This window comes from Rutilus rutilus, assembly GCF_951802725.1.
Source record: "Rutilus rutilus genome assembly, chromosome: 2".
Lineage (NCBI taxonomy): Eukaryota > Metazoa > Chordata > Actinopteri > Cypriniformes > Leuciscidae > Rutilus > Rutilus rutilus.
Genome location: NC_140210.1, coordinates 13,218,321 through 13,237,336, shown reverse-complemented (window position 1 = coordinate 13,237,336; position 19,016 = coordinate 13,218,321). Strand labels below are relative to the sequence as shown.

The window sequence follows — 19,016 nt, the reverse complement described above, 5'->3', positions numbered from 1 at the left end:
GCAGTTTGGCGACACCGATGGTGAGCTGGAGTTAAGTGTCTTTTTGGTCACTTTTAGACAGAAAATCTAAAGAAAATTAAACATATACAGAAATATAATACAAATATAATTTCACTCAAGCCTGTCACTTGAGGCAAATATCCATCCCTTCTTAAATGTCCGCGCCAGCGAGCGCGTTTGGCCGTTTAGTGAAACTGACGCAAATAACAGTTTAAATAAATAAAATAATGATTTAAACTATGTTTTACTTCTGATATAAACATTTAGATTAAATATGCCATTCAAATTAATGGAGTTAAACACTTAAACATGAAATCATTACTGAGAAGTTACAACATTTTTTATATTCAAATTCAATCAATAGAAATATTTGTTGTGGATGCGATGTTTTTTAACACTGTGGCGTGCTGTGTTTTAATGTTTTAACCACAGAGATAATTGCTTATCATGATCATACCAGATTGTCTGAGAAAATAGTTTCGTGCAAATAATGCCCAAGGCCTATCTGTTTCCATTAAAATACAATTCGGCCAGTGGAAAAGATTGAGAAAAACTTTCTCTGAAATGTATTTTATACACTATTTGATTTATGTATTCAAAAACAAGGCAAGGATAGGCAACTACATGATTTTTATGTGTCTTGTACCGTTAAACGTTATCACGTGGATGAATAATCATATGTAAATGATATGCAGATGAGGATCTGCATAGTAAAACTAGGCGTTGTAAGCTCCAGATATGGTTATTTCGGGGTGGAGACGCATATGCGCACAATCTTCCGCTGACTGGGATTTATAAAGTGAATTCTGCGCAGGTTCTGTCGTACGTACGGTTTTATAAGTCTGAATATTTTTTTGCGTACGCCTTTTTTGGCTTTCGGGCGCACGTACACTTTTATTAAGGTTCCTACGCACAGTTTTATAAATGAGACCCCTGGACCCCTGGAAATCGCCCCATCTGTATCAAGGGGCGTGGAACTGGGCTCAGTTTCCAGAAGGAAGGTAGTCATGACAGACACCTCTAAGACGGGTTGGGGCACACTGTGTGATGGCAGGCCAGCCTTTGGCTCTGGGACAAGCCCAATTTTGAGCTGGCACATCAAATGCCTGGAAATGATGGCAATGCTTAGTGCAGGCGCTATATGGATCCTATGATGTATCTCGTAAATTACCCCACTAATAAGGCCCAGAATGGTACCAAACTTATACAGTAGTACAAATAGGTTCTGTACTCATAAAACGAGGCATTGGAAAGTTTACATCAGGAGTTTAAAATAACACTTGCCTGACGGCTCATGCTACTGCTAACCCGGACGTCGACGTCACTTCAGTGATTAGGGAAAAGCACGTAAAAGTCCTGGCAGAAAGCGATGCATAAGGATGTAGTGTATGCTCCGCTACATCTGCTTCTGCTCCGCTGCTTTGCGCATGCGTAGAAGTATGAGAAAATAAATAATTAATACGAGAAAGTTTCTCATTCTCATTATTACAAGAAAGTTATAATGAGAAACTTTCTCGTAATCATGACTTAGTATGTCATAATAATGAAAAATGAAGTCATTATTATGAGAAACTTTCTCAATATAATGAGATACTAAGTCATAATAATGAGAACATTTCTCCTTACGACTTAAAGAATCATATTTTTTTACTCATCCGTGGCAGAAACGGGCTTCCATACTGTGTGATTGTGCATGTCAACAACTCATTTTATGGAACTTCTTGTCCTTTTTGTAGCTTAAACATTCATATCATCACCTAGTTTTACTATAATGAAAAAAGAGAAGTTAGGAAACTCAGCTAATGTGTCAGGAGTGTCATGAGCAAGTACATACATCTGGATTAGAAACTATACTTTTATATACATACATACATTATGAATGTGTAAGAATTGATAAATTAGGAAATGCCGGACAGTCTGTTTCGGGGGTGACCAGACCCTGAGAGGACAAAAGGACCTCTCTGGAGATTACCATTTGAACTGGCCCTCGTGCACTATGGAGACGAAAGTCTCACCTCCGAGTCATCTTAATCTACATCTCTTTCCCTCTCCCCTCACCCCCTCTCTCTCATGCTCAGATGATCACCTAGCCTGGGTGCCAGCCCGAACCCCGCCCACAATATTTTTTGGTCGGGAAGTTCGGTCTGGACTCGCTCCGTTGAGGAGCTATTATGCCCGAACAAAAATTGTTCGGACCAATCAAATTGTCAGGGCGGGCTTTATACGATGATGGACAGATAAGCAACGGTAACGTCATCATCCACGTCATCAACGAGCGCTTGGGTTGAATTCAAATGACTGCCGCTGAAGAATTGAGATTTCACGAGTTCACGCTTACAAATAAGTCAGATAGAATAAATGCATATTTGGCGTGCTGTCTGAGGAGAGGCTTCGGGCTCGGTATTCGGCCCGAACCCAAAGTACTCCCCCCGTATTCCTGGCTGTGGAAGAACAAGCCAAGAGTGAGTGCAGGGATGCTGAAAACTGTCATGTTAGGTGAGTTGACCGAGTGAATAAATATATGCTTTCCTCTCATGCTGATAGACGGTTGATTGGATTGATTATTTGAATGTGCTCCTCCTGAAATTTGTTTATAAAACATCATGTGTAGATTCCGCCATCGCGTCTGTTATAGAAGATATCGACAGCGCATTAATTTTAAAAGAGGAACAGAGAACCGCGATTGGAAACATGAATGAAAAACATTCGTCACTTACTCCGTTGCTCTGATTGGTTGTAGGTCTATCCAATTGAGTGCAGAGGAATTTTTTTTCCTGGTTCGGTTGAAACACGCCCCATAATCAAAGCTCAATGGAGAAGTATCAGACTCACATTCTGACTAGAATTGAGTATGACGACGTCAGGCTAATGATCACCTGAATTCACCCAAGAAAATGTATAGTTTAATGTGAATGATTATCACAGAGTATTTTTCATGTTTGGTATCATTTAAAATGTCACAGTGCGACTGGTACAAATGTCTCATTTTCAATAAGTAAAACAAAAGGCAATAAGGTTTTTAAGAGTTTAAAGATAACTGACTTACAAAGGAAGGTGGTCTCTCAAGACAAATGGTCACACACAATGTATTTCTCAATGTTGGGTTGCATCTTTTCTCTTTATTATAGAGCATTTGATGTTTTGTATCAATTATCTTTGAATTGATTATGAAATTGGCATGATACTTTTACCTGACATAATAAATTGTTACATTTGATTATTCTAACTGACTTTGACATTATTTTCATTGAAGAGTTAAACGGAATAGTCAAACATTCGCTCATAATTAATGATCCACAGATATCATTAAAACCTTTTCATTTATGGAGTCAGATGAAATAACGAGAGAATACATATTCAAATGTATTGCATTTAATCAAAAAATACTTTCCCTCGAGAAAAGGACAGTAACACGTAAAGACCTTCCGCGCTGGTCGGATGCCGGACTTTGGGCCGATTTAGCGTGAGCTTACAAATGCATTAAAACTGAATACAAAAGATGACCATTCAAAATTTGAGATTGATTGCATTAAATAAAAATAAAAAACGATGCTTGTTTATTCATGTTTTCTAATCTAATTATGTAATTATAATTTGTTGACAAAAAATGTTTTTCATAAAGTGTCATCCAGTTCCTGTTTATTGTCAGACAACTGTTTTGTCCTCTAGAAATGGAAAAAGAGTAGAAATGTTTACAGTGTTCCATGTAGGCTGAATACAATTTGTTACTGCCAAAGCTACAGTTTGTTCAACAGATCAAGTTTCAGTTACAGCAGAAAAGTAAAAAGACCACTGAATTTCACTGAAAAATACAAATGTTTATGTTACAAAATTCCCCACAAGAGCCATGGTAGTTCAGAAGTCAAAGTTAAATGAAGAACGGTAGTTTCTCTCCCATCTCTTTTCTCGCTCTTCTTTCCTCTCAAGTTGTTTGGCACTGAGGGTTGTTTCTCTCTCCTGTCTCAGTCTTTTTTCTTTATGTTTGTGTTGCACTGCCTGAGGATCTTTGGCCTTGAAGTGAGTGACTTTAGGCTGTGGGGTCACACCATATCCCAGTCCCGTCTGATCTCTCTTTAGTACTGTGCTTACTGGATTTTTGCGGCCAGAGTGGACAGGTCCAAGACCAGAGGAGGGGTCCCACCCCAAGCGAAGCATCATTTTATAGCTAGTGCTGGAAGAGGGCAGACAGTATTGAGGGGTGGCTGGGGTGCGGCGCTCACTGAACTGATGCATTGTGGACCTGTTGTGTGCTTCAGTGTTGTCTGTGTAATCAACAGCACACACATTGCACCACTGAGAATGAACACTGTGGAAACAGGCGCACATATAAATAGGTATATAAAAAAAACTTAGACTTATTAACTGTAACAGCAAATAAACTTTTATAAACATAATGGAACATCATGTCAAATACATGTGTTATACATGGGGGAAAATACAAAAGAAAATAAAAAAGCACAGCATTGAGCAAGTTTACTGTACAATCACATTGATATGCTGATAGCTCCTAAAAATCTTTTTTTATTATTTTTTTATTAAACCAATAAATGCCAATGCAAGTAAACTGTTTACAAGACTTATTCCCCTGGAATTGACTGAGTATTCCAATTGTTATGTAAGGTTTTATGTTAAATAAATAAGCAGTATTTTGCATTATTACAACAAGGAGAAGATATTTATTATTATTATTATTATTATTAATTATTTCACTCTAATGTTAAAACTCTGTAAGTCAATTACTTTATAAATTAATACAATTTAAAATATCATCAATGTTGGGCAGAAACCCCGTATCACCATATTTCGTCTTTTTTTTCTCTTTCATAAATGTATTACTATTGGTCACCCTTTACATCTATCATCTATCTTTCATTAACAAATGAAAAGTATTAAAGAGAGCTTGTGACTAAACAAGACTAAACTAAGCTTGTGACTAAACTCCATTGGCTTTTCAAACTTACGGTACACCCCTCCTCTATCATCAAAGAAGTGCTGCATGCAGTTTGTGCCATCTCTGGTTCTTTGCAGTGCAAGAATAAATAAATAACTGGTTGTTGTTTAAATAAGTACAACATTTTCTTTACTCCAGAAAAAAAAAAGAATTTTTATATATATAAGGCTAATGTTTTATGTATTTGAGGACCAAAGAAGAGTGTCATAGTCTAGCATTTGCAGTAGAGTCAATACTGTTTTAAATAGCCTGTGCATAGCACTTCATCTTTTATAACATGAGATTTTGGCCAAATGAATCTGCGCACACATAGCAACAGTAAACTTTATAACCTGCAACTTGATGAAAACACAATGCAATGCACTTATTGCCTCAGATGCGGCCGCTCTAATGACGGACAAAAACATGACATTCGCTGGTCAAAACCTTCGTAACTTAATTTGAGCTTGATTTTGGTCAAATGCAAGTATATAATCATATAAAAAGCCACAATATCAGCTTTGACAACACAGTGTTTAATTAATTAAAGAATAGTGTTTTTCAATTTCCTGAAAAGTAGTAGTTTTGATCATGTTTCTGACCGACAGCGGGGCAAGGTTTACCTATGTCACAATATGACCACATGCATTGTCGGCTTATACATTATTTAAATTTTGACAAACAAAGAACATTGTTTTGATTGTGCTTCGGCTGTTCTTGATTGTGCGGATGAATATGGTTATCCTGCTGCTCTTAAAACATTCACTACTAGGCTTAAGAGATAAAAAACAGCTTATGCTGGATACACACCAAAAGATTTTTTACATCTTATAAGATTTTCAAAATGTGATAGACCACAAACATGAGGACAAAAAAATCCTAGATTTAAGCTTTTTGCTCCTATAGTGTGTGGTGTGCCATGATGTGACAAAGACAGCACACCACACACCAACAGATCTTCAACCAGAGTCTCGACTGTGAACACAGGAAATCTCGCAAAATCTCGCGAGACTTCAGAATAAGCATCGCAGACGATATGCAGGAAGAAATTGCGATGATAGTGTTAGGAATGATTTTCACACAAAATTAACGTGAAAAAAACCATTGTACCCACCATTATATATAACCTTTTATACAGAAATATATTCATTCTTTATTGTCTTTCTTTATTCTTTATTGGATTTATTGTCTCTTTAGAAAAAGTTATTTAATCCCTCTATAGAACCTCACTGAACCCTTAACACTCAGCTTCCTGCAAGTGTGTGTGTGTGAGAATGACCGTATCTTCCATCATCTCGCTTTCTGATTGGATATTGTTAGAGCGTGCGCGCGTTTGTCCTCGGAGTTCCCCCCACACATCAGGATTTCTGATCGTAAATATTAAACATGTTGAATATTTACGATTCGCGATCGGGGCGGCTCCGACGTTCTTCTGATCAGGTTCGGACACTCTTAACACACCTCACACCAAGGGAAAATCTGATAAGATAATCTGTTGAACCATCAAGATAATCGGGACAGAGCTAGGATTGTCGGAAGGGGGGAAATCGGCCCAAAATCAGCCCGATTATCTTTTGGTGTGTACCCAGCATTAGGTGGAAAGGATCCAAGCTGACTAGCTGAAGACGTTACAGTGGCTATATACTCATTAATAGATAAAAGCCAAGCCAATGTTGATTCTCTTATTACAAGCTCAGTTGCGTTCTCTTTTTGCCAGCAGACTCTCCTCTGTCCGTTTTCTTTTTTTTTTAAACGGGTGATTCCCCGGAAGTTCGAGATTTAGCGTTTAGCGTGCTCCATCAAGCTAGTAAACTTGTCGCTCATTGTGACAAGTAACCTATGCCACTCCCACACCATACACACGTGTCAAAGTAGCCAGAGCAGCTTTTTACTATTTACAGATATGAAGAGACACTTACGGGCGAGTGACCCATGTACGCAAATACCCGCTAGGTCTAAAATATAAACACTTATAATAGGCTTACCACAGTTAATCAGGGTAAGGCAAAAACATTTTAGAAGGAATTATGATGTATTGACTCATTTTAATTTTGTTAATAAAAAAAAAGAAAAAAAAAAAGTGTACCTTTACGCAAAATCGGGTTAAGAACATGCATGTTAATGATAATGTTAACTGCTATATTTAAGTGTGAATTTCTGTACTTTAGACATCTGGACACTAAGTTATAACTGTAAACCATCTAACCTGTCTGCATTGTTTGTAGTAGGTGTGTTTGTAGTCTCTGACACACTAAACTGCTCCAGGTCTCTCACTACATCCTGATGACCTGCCTGCAGGGCCAGATCCCGAGCATCTCTGCCCTGAGAGAGAAAGAAAAAAGGAAGGAGATAAAACTAAAAGGAATGAGACAAAACAAGACATAACCAGAGATAATGTATTTGCAAAATATTACATCAATAGTGTTTCAGGATTTTGTGTTTGAAGTAGCAGTACTACTTCCATTAGGGATCATATAGGTTAACTTAATTAGTTTAGCTTACAGACATATAACTATTTTTAAAGTAATTTTATGAATAACAATGTATTGTGTAAATGTTTCACTGCCCTTGTGTTAAATGTTCACATTTTCTCTTTTTGACGTATTCAGTGTCAATATTGTTAAATAAAACTAAAACTATTTAAAATATTTTAACTGAAATACAGATGAAATAAAATAAAATATAAATACTAGATGAATAACAAACTAAAATAAGCACTAAAATTACTAATTGTAAATAAATAATAATAATAATAATAATAATGACAAAAGCTCATACAATTACTAAAAAGTGATCTAAAATTAAATCTTAAGATATAAAAACAACAGGTAATTGAAAATAATAATAAAAATTACATTAGTATATAAATGATAGTAAAGGTTGTCATCTGCTGCTTTAAATGCTCAAGCTCTTTAATGATTCTGATTAGCTGTCAATGCTTTTATAGTTCATTAGATGAAAAACAAAAAGTTCTGAAAAGTTCTTTTGTCATAGAATTTGAATAGTTACCGCAATTATACTTAGTTATCGCAAGTATTATTGTCCTTGAATGGGCCTTAAAAGTACTGGTAGTGTTATAAAAGTCTGTGATACGCTAATTCGATTTTTTTTTCCTTTAATGAAGTCACATTTTAGTTTTTTTTGTTTTTTAAACATCGAAACCATCCATTTAACTACAGCTAATTAAACATCTCCCAAAGAGAACATCTTATTATTAATAATAATATTAGTATTACTATACTTATAAGTAATAATGCACACAAGTCTAGTTCCAGGGGCGTTATTGTGTGACTGATATTTCAAGTGCATAATAATTACAATCAGATCAAATAATCATCAAAGTACTTTAGTAGTTTGAGTGGCCAGCAGTACAATCTGATCTATATCATCACTCCACTATTAATCAACTGACCATATTGACAAATTGCTAACAAATAAGTAGAAGCCAATGGGGAAAAAAGTAAATCATCCTTATCTCCACCACTTTAATTTTTCAAAAAGGAAGAGGCAGAGGGATTTTTTCATAATTGAATGTTATGCACCTGTTTGTCCACTACTCCCACCCAAGCAGCGCCGTGTTGAAGAAGAAACCGAACAGCCTCTGTTTTTCCTGCCTTACTTGCACACATCACACCCGTCCAGTAAAAATCATCACGGAAGTTGACATCACAGCCACACCGCAAGAGGTCTTTCAAGGCCCGAATGTTGCCCTCCTGGGCATATCGCAGAAGTTTGTGTCCATCACGCTCTGAGGTCCTGACCGGTTGGACATAAGAAGCTTCTTGTCTTTGTGCTTCTCTTCTTCTGCGACTGGGTCCTCATGTCAAAAGATAATGGGTTATCATGATAAAACTGTAGAATAATGTGTCTTAAACAGCTACAACTATTATAAATTAAAGGGGATGTCTAATGCTATTTCATGCATACTGACTTATTTACACTGTTAAAGAGTTGGATTCTCCTGCTAAACATGGCCAAATTTTTTAAATATGAGTTGAACATTATTCTGTGCTAAAATACACTCCATCAGGGTTCGTATAAGTTTCGGAAAGTTTTTTTCCTGAGTATAGCCCTGTATGAAGGGCGGAATTCCTTGTATGGGTACTTTTCCTGGAAAAGCGCACGCACACATCAACCAGAGTGAGAGTAAAGCCTGGAACACACCAAGCCGATGCCGACGAACTAGCGCTGATGAAAGCCGACAGTGTTGCTGCCTCGGGTTGGGGTAAAAAGCTGCACTTGAACACACCGAGAGAACTACAGCCGACTGTCAGCTAGAATGTGCGTTCTGCGCCTGCGTGTAAATGAGACAACTGTCTATTTCTGCAGATATATTTGTCTATATTCGTCATTCAGAAAGGGAAAGCGATGCTGCAGGCTGCAGATACACGAACCATAAACAAAACAGTGTATACTTACCGTTTTGAATATCAATCCTGCTAAAAACTTTCTTTATTCCACTCCGCTCGAGTTAATATTGAAATATTCGCCAAGGAACACTCAAGTAAGATGACGTAACATTAGAACAGCCTTCTATCTGTACCGTTTTGACTTCTTTGCTCACTGTTTTGCTATTATTCTCGTGCACTGACTCGTTCACTAAGCTGAACAGCCAATCAGAGTTCCCTCTTTCACCAACGACCCGACGCCGAATTCAACATGTCGAATCACCCGAAAAAAGCAGAGACAAGGACCAATTTTTGCCAACGGCGCAGAACCGTGCGGAACACACTGAGAAAATTTAGTCGGCCAACACACAAAAACTGCCCGACGGCCGACCGTCGGCTTGGTGTGTTTCAGGCTTAAGAGCACGCCCATCAACGTGCTTCATTTGGGTTACGGAAGTCGTATGCAGTGCTGCACGGCATGCATCCAAGAGCTCAACTGTTTTCGGAAAGAAGCAGTACAGCTGTATCTGTTTTTTATAAATCTGATAAAACTAAAGACTCTTTGGAGATATGAAGGATGCAATACTACTCTATAGGTACTTACGATTAACATGAGATTGGCAGAAACTGTGTGTTATGTCCCCTTTAAACTCTGAAGGAATGCAAAGATTAAATTTCTTAAAGGAGAACTCCGGTCAATTTTAACATTGAGCTCATTTTTTTGTACATTTGGAGTGCTGTCAATACAGAGAACAACGACAAAAATCGGTGTTGCCTACACCGAGTTATTCTATTTTTAAAATTTGCACGCTATTGACTTCAATGGGGCAAGTAGTAAGCCTGCTTTTTAGCCTTTTAACATCCTTTAAGTGTCATTACAAGTGCACAGAAAATGTGAGTGATTCCTTCCGAGTGAACACGGGTGGATCTGACTGCAGTAGATGTTAGAGATATTAATAAAAATGAAGTTAATTCAGCCAGCGCACATACCTTTGTTTACATCCTGTTTTCGGTGGAAGGCCATAGTAATCGATTGTCGAGTTCACGCGCGTGATCATAGGTAACTAAGCAACAGTGGAGACTCAGACTGTCAGCCCAGCCGATGACGGTGCTGTGTGGTGTTCTGAGAATATCAGATCTGATGGATAGTTCATCCGAATCAGATGTTGAACACACAGAGGATTTTTTTGAACTCGACAATCGATTACTATGGCCTTCCACCGAAAACAAGATGTAAACAAAGGTATGAGCGCTGGCTGAATTAACTTCATTTTTATTAATATCTCTAACATCTACTGCAGTCAGATCCACCCGTGTTCACTCGGAAGGAATCACTCACATTTTCTGTGCACTTGTAATGACACTTAAAGGATGTTAAGAGGCTAAAAAGCAGGCTTACTACTTGCCCCATTGAAGTCAATAGGGTGCAAATTTTAAAAATATAATAACTCGGTGTAGGCAACACCGATTTTTGTCGTTGTTCTCTGTATTGACAGCACTCCAAATGTACAAAAAAATGAGCTCAATGTTAAAATTGACCGGAGTTCTCCTTTAATGAAGACTACTCATACTGTATAGGATTTTGAAGGGCACAATTACTATATAGCCTAGACTTTATGCGCCAGAGAAACAAGCCCACAGCCATCTTTAAAATGTTGTGTTTAAACTTCCAGTTTTGCGGTAGCTCTATATATTACTATGTCATTGCTCTGGAACGCTGGTTACTTGCGTAACCATGGTTCTATGAATGGTGGAAGACCACCAGAGATGGTCAGTACATGGTGGAAGGAGTCGCATCTCATGCATCACATCGAGAATCTCGTATTAATTCAGTCACACGTGACTATGACCGATGACAGGTCGGATGCTATATCAGTTCTGACTACGTTACGGTCGGTCTCTTAGTCATTCTCAATCAGAGTGACTAGAGACTCCGACAGTCTTCCACCATTCATAGAACAACGGTTACGCAAGTAACCAGCATTCTATTTCACTGTTTCAGACCGCCAGATACGATCAGTACATGGAGGAAAATGAATACAGCCAAGTCACGAGGATAAAATAACTTAAACGTTATCTGGCAACACAGGGGAGACAAACAAAGGCATAGGAGCCACATTAAGCATATAAAACCTTGTGAACGTGCAAGATGATTCCTATGTGGCTGTCACGCATATCTCTGAGAGGGGCACGCCACGTAATGCTGCCCAAGAAGTAGCCACAGCCTTGTCCTCCTTTCTAAATGCCTCCAGCTGAATAGGCTGATTTGTGAATTTCTGATGACAATACCTTGGGCTGGAAAGCTGGGTTTGGCCAAAGTGTAACTTGACTGCTCACTGCGGACTCTCCAACTGTCCAGCAATCCCTTGCAAATCCCACTGGGAACACACTAAACTTAAGCCGCATAGCTCCTTTAAGAAAAACCACCACTAGCCTATTTGCACTGATTGACACCTGCCCCATAGGATCTCGATGGGCTGACAGGGTTGCCACAAACACCTTAAGAGTGGCTAGAGAGCGTCAAATAAGTACTGCAGAAATACTGCAGAAATCCAAGACTACACTGATAGGGCAATCAATTGAAAACCATAACAGGCAATGTGTCGTTGCCTTGCTGGCAAGAGGTCCACAGCTGCTGTTACATAAATTATCCAGATTGACCGGACAACCTCCTTGTGCATACACTACTCCCCTGGTTTCGGCCTTGAACGGGAAAGTGAGTCTGCCACACTGTTGCAGCAACCGGAATGTGTGCTGCTCTGACTGACAGGAAGTGTTTGTTTGCCCACAATGGAAGCACTTTCGTCAACTGGAGACAGGGTAGGGACCTCGTGCCTCCCTGGTGGTTGTTTAAAAATACCACTGTGGTATTGTCCGTCCTTACCAGAATGTGTCTCCCTGAGAGTTCCTGCCTGAAATGTCTTAGGGTAAAGAGTACTGCCCACAGCTCCAGGAGTTTGATGTGAGGTGCCCCCAACTGAGGGTACCAACTGCCCCGTATACCTCGGTGTTGCCAAAGTCCTTCCCAGGCATCTACAATCTGTAACATGCAGAAAGGAAGACGGTCGAGGCTCTTGAGGTCCAGGATGGGCATAAAGCTCCCATCTTTCTTAAGGACAAGAAAATACTTTGAGTGGAATCCCCCGGGGTCTACTGGCTCTATCGGATCCTTCAAAATGTTTTGGACCTCCACCGGGCAAGGGCACTGACAAGGGTCCTGGACCACTGTAGAATGGACCTGGGTGCTAACTAGGGGTCTGTGACGGAACTGAAGACAATAGCCCAGCCCAGCCCAGTCCAGTCAGTGCAGGATGGTTCACACTGCGCCCAATATGCTGAGATCGGGATTCTGCTGCTAGAGGTAACTGACGAAGGTTGTTACGGCATGCCGCTAAAAGCTTGGACTGAGCAAAGCACACTTGCCACCTGGCCTGCGTAATAAGTCAAAGAGACTTTACACTGGAGAAGGCAATCGATCCAAAGGCCTGCTGAGAAGCGTCACCAGCAACAGATGAGCCATTGAATTCCCCACACGACTCAACCCTGAGAAAGTGTTATAAATACGCACCAATAAGTCATCAGTACGCCTGCACGGTTTGGGGGAGCGGATTTCCTGTTTCAGGGCTTCATCTGGAGATACCAATGGAAGATTAAAGATTTCAAGGAAAAAATACATGGCTCTAAAGGAGGCATACTACCAAGCCCTTTCTCCTGGGCTTCGGCCATTGCTGCTAGAGTGCACGCTACTAAATCCGGCCTGAATGACGGAGCTGAGCAAAACGCAGAGAAGACCACTTCAGTAAAGTCAGGACAGCAAGGTATCTGGAAGTCCTCCGGCTGTGCAACCGGAAGACGCAAGAGGTTTGAAGGACCCAACACAGGAAGAGGTGGGTCCAAGTTCAGCCTAGCAACGGCCATCTTGATTGTGTCCTGCAGCGAGAACACTACTGAAGAATCAGCACCTTGAAGACCTGAGCCCTCATCACTATGAGAGTGTTGAGACTGAGAATGTAAAGATGAAGTCTCCTCTAAAGGTGCAAAACACTCCTGCTCATGAACAATTAATGAATCCGATGCTGCTAAAGACAAGGTGTCCAGTTCCTCCCTGGAACATTCAGCTGCTGGTTTGAACCTGGGCAATGAGGAGGTAGATACGGATCCCCCCCATTTCCTCATTTACGTTCAGAGTGCCAGAAGGAAATTACATTGCCAAAAGAGCTTGAATGCCCTGCACAGCATTATAGTTCAGCCACCTGGTGGGATAGTGTCGTAGATATGGTTTGTTTCTTCCTTGGAGGCCCTTCAGTTTTGCTAGCTGAACGCTTACTACCAGTCTGAACCTTGGCTCTGGCTGGTGCTGATGAATTTTGAACTTCAGGCCAGTCTGTTGCCTAACCTCAAAAGGCATCAAATTACATTCTGGGAAAGGATCAACAAAGGCCTCCCTGAGATGCTTGATGCCTAGACAGACAGGACATTGTAAATTGGCATCAATTTCTGACAGGAACACGCGTTAAGTGAAGACCCTGGATAACTAATGGGTCCAAAACAATTTAAAATCCAATATAAATCCAATAACGAAACCAACGACGAATCCAATGTTGTTTTGTTTTCTCGAGACACAGCTATAACAGGGAACAAATGCCAACCACTCGAGCAAGATCTCTTTGCGAGAATGACAAAGAGACCGACCGTGACGTAGTCAGAACTGAAATAGCTTCCATTAAGTCAAAGTCACGTGTAACTGAATTAATACGAGATTCTTGATGTGATGCATGAGTCGCGACTCCTTCCACCATGTACTGACCGTCTCTGGCGGTCTGGAACAGTGAAATAGAAGAGTAATTAGCGGGTGAAGTGGATTTACTTATTATAGAGTTTACAAAAGTTATCATGAGCATTATAACGTTTGAAGCGGATGTCTTAAAAAATGTCAGTTGACCGGGAAGGTTTTAAAACAAGCGGTTAATTTATAAGATCTGTAAGATCTTACCTTTATGCTGTGCAAATACAAACCGGAAGACATGAAACAAAGAGCGCAGCGCTGAAAAGGGGCAGGGCTACATAAGGTCTATAGATTCTAGTTTTATGAAAAAGGTAGTTTAGTAGAAGCCACACTGTGCCAATAATTATATAAATACATTTGTGACAAATATCAATGCAACTTAAAAAAAAAAGTGCAATCTATTTATGGAATCATATTTTAAGACATAATTTAAACATATATGCTTGTAGTCAAAGCTCTATGGAAAATTTCAGTTTGAATGTTCTAACAGTTATGAAGTAATAAGAGCAATTACAGCTATACCATGGTTTAGGCCAATGATTTTTTTCCTTCTTTCATTTTCCCACCCTGTCAAAATGCAAAGACATTCAGAATAAATTATAGAAACTAGGTCTGTCAAAGTTTAGCTTTTCATGACCATTTCCCGCTTTTTTGGTGCTGTGTCTTTAAAGCGTAACTGGTTGCCGCAGGTGCTAACATATTTAGGGAAAAATATATGGTTAGCTGACTCTTATCAGTTTTTATAAATAATAAATGTGTAAATATTGGTGGTCATGGTAATGTATTTATCAGCTTTTTTGCAAAAAAGTGTTACAGAATATATTCATAACACCACTATTATTTTTTACTTTCAATCATCAGTTGTATCAATGTAACAATGTGCCAGCTGATAACTAGATTTTTCATTTGACCGCTTTAAATACTTTTAAATCATGCAAAAAAGGATTCCAACTTCAGCTGAGTTGTGACCAGGAGAACTGGGAAGGAAATAAAATCAGAATGAAACAATATTTTTTTAGATGCTGTGATCATAATTCTCAATCTACGTATTATCTCCAAATCTACCTGCTCTTCTTCTCACTCTCCTTATGGTTGCTGCTTCTCCCTCTTTTGGCCTTTCTCCATCTCTCTCTTGTAGCAGGGTTTGGTAGAAGTCTCTGGCCTCCTCCCCAGAAAGTGTTTGCTTGTCTTCTCTCTTTCTTTCTATCCAGAGATTTTCCTCCTCTTTAGCTCTCGTAAAGTAGACTGGTTTGTTCATCTTTAACACAGTATCTACTAAAGAGGAAATATCTGATGGGACTGCTGCTCATGTCTTTGAGACTAAAACCAAGAGAAAGAATAAAAGCTTTAAAATATTCAATGCCTTCTTATTCTTAGGTCAGTTAAATGTCTTGCTTTATATGGGCAGCTAAACATTATCTCTAAAATAAATTCATTAACAGCAAATGATTAAATCAAAGAAGCTTGATCAAGACTAGATAAAATAAGTAATGGGTAACGTTAAACACAGAGTTCTTGTTTTCTAAATAAAAGGATTTACATCCTTAGATACTGATAGTGTTATTATAGTCACTGTGCCATTTAGCATTCCACAAATCAGAGAGAGGTACAATAGTTACACAGCCACAATATGTATAACTATAATTACATAAAATAAATCAAAGGAAAGAAATAACAATACACTTTTAATTGCGCGTGAATTTGGGACTATAATTCTCACATCCAGAAAAATGAAACAAACGATTAAAAAAAATCTACACGTACGGTAAACAAACACTGTGCTCCTCTTCTTGTTGTGATGTTTATTGGCGACCAAAGTGCACTATTGCCACCAACTGGTCTGGAGTATGAAACGGACAGTGGAAACAAAACAACCGTAGCAAAATGATTCACTGTTTTGAAGCTCTCTGAACGCCAAACACGCTGGTGACGCCTGCTGGTCAGAATGGTGTAAATGCATCGAAAACTCAGTGAAAAACATTTTACAAACCAATTGCAAATGTTTTATTGAAAGTGTAATCTATTAAATGCAATTAACAACTAATCTAATACCATTAAATATGAACTGTCGGTATAAATGTGTTATTTTTATTAAATTGTTGTTACTAAATTTGTTCTTTTTTTTTTTTTTTATGGAGAGCTTGGCTAATCAGGCCAATAAGAGACAACAAATCTTCCTTTGTATTATACAAATGTGTCAAAAAAATGTCCACAAATGTATAAAATCGATCAGAGATCAATTTTGTACAATTGTAAAAGTGTAAAAACCATACACTGGGTTTGGTTAATTATTGAACCATTGAAATTTCTAAACAGTTATAACGTCATGAAGCCTCGTTTACTGAAATCACGTGACTCTTGCATTTTGATACGAGCTCCGAATCACTGGTTCGAAACAAAAGATTCACAAAGGTTCCGAAGCTTCACTAAGCAGTGTTTCGAAAACGCCCATCACTATTTAAATTGTGAATAATAGTTATTTTGAGATATGCATGGCATGTAATGATCACATGCTAACAGCCTCTGGGTGTATGGCAAACCGTTTTAACCTAGTTTTTTTTTACAGTCTATGGTTTTAACATTTAATCCTTAAAACCTACTAGTCTCTATTTTCATGCTGCTACTACTAGTAGCCTACTAAGTCATTAGATACTTTAGGTACTAGTGCCTATTCTTTAGATACTACTACCTTTTTAAAATATAGCCTACTAGTAGGCTAGTTATTCATTACATTCTAGGGCCTATTAAATTGGTACTAGTACGTATTTATTATATACTAGTACTTATTCATTAGTCACTAGTACTTATTATTAGATACTAGTACGTATTCATAAGATACTATTACTTATTTCAATAGTGACTAGTAGTAACTATTCTTTTGTTAGTAACATGTTTTTTTTTTTTTTTTTTTGCCATTGACTTCTGGGGATCTGTCATTCAGATATCAACTATTCAGTTCTGACTAGTATGTATTCCAATTGTGACTAGTACATATTTATTAGATACAAGCTGTTATTCATTATGTAGTACTTATTTTTTAGATACCAGTACCTATTACTAGATACTAGCACTTATTCATTAGCTACTAGTACTTATTAATTAATTAGATACTAGTACCTATTAATTAGATGATAGTACTTATTCATTAGCTACTAGTACTTATTCAATAGATACTAGTACCTATTTATTAGATACTAGTATTTATTCCAAATGTTACTAGTAAGATTTTTTTATTTTACTAGTAAGATTTTTAATTGACCTCTTCAGTGGTCATTCTGATTAGTCATAACATAAGACGAGTAAAAAAACAGTTGTGACAAGTAAAATAAGAATAGTTACTAGTAACAATTACAAAAGATACTAGTGTCTAATAAATAAGTAGTATCTATTGAATCAGTTCTAGTAGCTAATTAATAAGTACTATCTATTTTATAGGAACTAGAATCTATTTAATAGGTCCTAGTATCTAATGACTAAGTAGTAAGTACTAGTATCTATTGAACAAGAACTAGTATCTAGTAATAGCTGGTATCTAAAAAATAAGTACTAGTTCCTAATGAATAACTATAGTATCTAATAAAAACACACTAGTCACAATTGGAATACAGTCAGAACTAAATAGTTGATATCTGAATGACAGATCCCCATAGAAGTCAATGGCAAAAATGTAAAATGTGTCACTAGTAACAAAAGAATAGTTATTGAAATAAGCATAGTATATAATGAATACATACTAGTATCTAATAATAAGGACTAGTAACTAATGAATAAGTACTAGTGTCTAATAAATAAGTACTAGTACCAATTTAATAGGCACTAGAATCTAATTAATAAGTACTAGTGTCTGTTTAATAGGTATAGGCCTAGGATCTAATGAATGAGTACCAGTCTCTAAAAAATTAACAACTAATGAATAACTACTAGTATCTTTTAAAAAGGTACTAGTATCTAAAGAATAGGCACTAGTACCTAAAGAATAAGCGCTAGTACTTAATGAAAATAGATACTAGTAGGTTTTAAGGATTAAATGGTGTGTCCACACTCCACAACGTTCATTTTTGTCGATGCCCTGTTTGAATAATGAACGGTTTAAACCATGATGCTGTATGCGTTATTTATAAGAAATGTTTCTTGCAACACATGAGACAGGAGAATGATTTCTGAAGGGTGCTGGTGGGTAGTAATTATATCTGAATTATGTAATCAGATTCCTAAAATGAAATAGGTTACAAGTCCTATTGTAATTCGATTTTAAAATAAATAGACTTAAGCCTACAGTTTTTTTTTTTTTATTGACATGGTCAATTTATATTCACAAAACGGCAGTAGATGATTCATAATTTAAAGAATCTACCTAATTCTCCTAATTTTATCTTTTAAATTTTCCTTTCTAAAGAAAAGCTATATTGCTGAAGCCTATACATTCAGAAAGTCTTCAAGGTTTTGTGGAATTACACACACAAGAACGGCTTGAGAGGCCACTCAGCATAAACAAGTAAAATATTTTTTTAGTTAGTGTTTTATTTTTATTTAAAAACAATTCTTTAAATGTAACATTTTTAAGATTTAATTATTAGCTTTTCATTAATTTACAAACCCCCTAGTTACACAACCCCCAGTTTGAGAAAGCCTGACATATGTTTAATGCACTTCACGTTAACAAAGAGTGGAATACATTTTCTTTCTCTTTGCATTTTTATATCAATATGCTACAAGATTATTCTATACAAATCAGTGTGATAAATGAGTTAAGTCAAAAGTAATAAGATTATTTTACCTAAAATGTGTAATGTAATAGATTACGTTACTAATCACGATTTTCATCATGTAATTTGTATTCAGTAATGGATTAATTTGTAAGGAATCTACTCAGCACTGCTGAAGTACACATAACACTGGTGTAATGGCTGCT

At 37.6% G+C, this 19,016-nt stretch overlaps 1 protein-coding gene across 1 annotated transcript; it reads right to left on the bottom strand.

Annotated features, from left to right (window-relative positions):
- Window positions 1-3,356: 3,356 nt before the first annotated feature.
- Window positions 3,357-15,965, bottom strand: gpank1 (G patch domain and ankyrin repeats 1). The gene is made up of 5 exons (XM_084401950.1): window positions 15,869-15,965; window positions 15,170-15,424; window positions 8,473-8,747; window positions 7,137-7,252; window positions 3,357-4,306 (listed from the first exon to the last, which is right to left on the bottom strand). The coding sequence occupies exons 2-5, from the start codon at window positions 15,360-15,362 to the stop codon at window positions 3,856-3,858; spliced, it is 1,035 nt and encodes a 344-aa protein (XP_084258076.1). The 5' UTR covers window positions 15,363-15,424; window positions 15,869-15,965; the 3' UTR covers window positions 3,357-3,855.
- Between the last annotated feature and the right edge of the window lie 3,051 nt (window positions 15,966-19,016).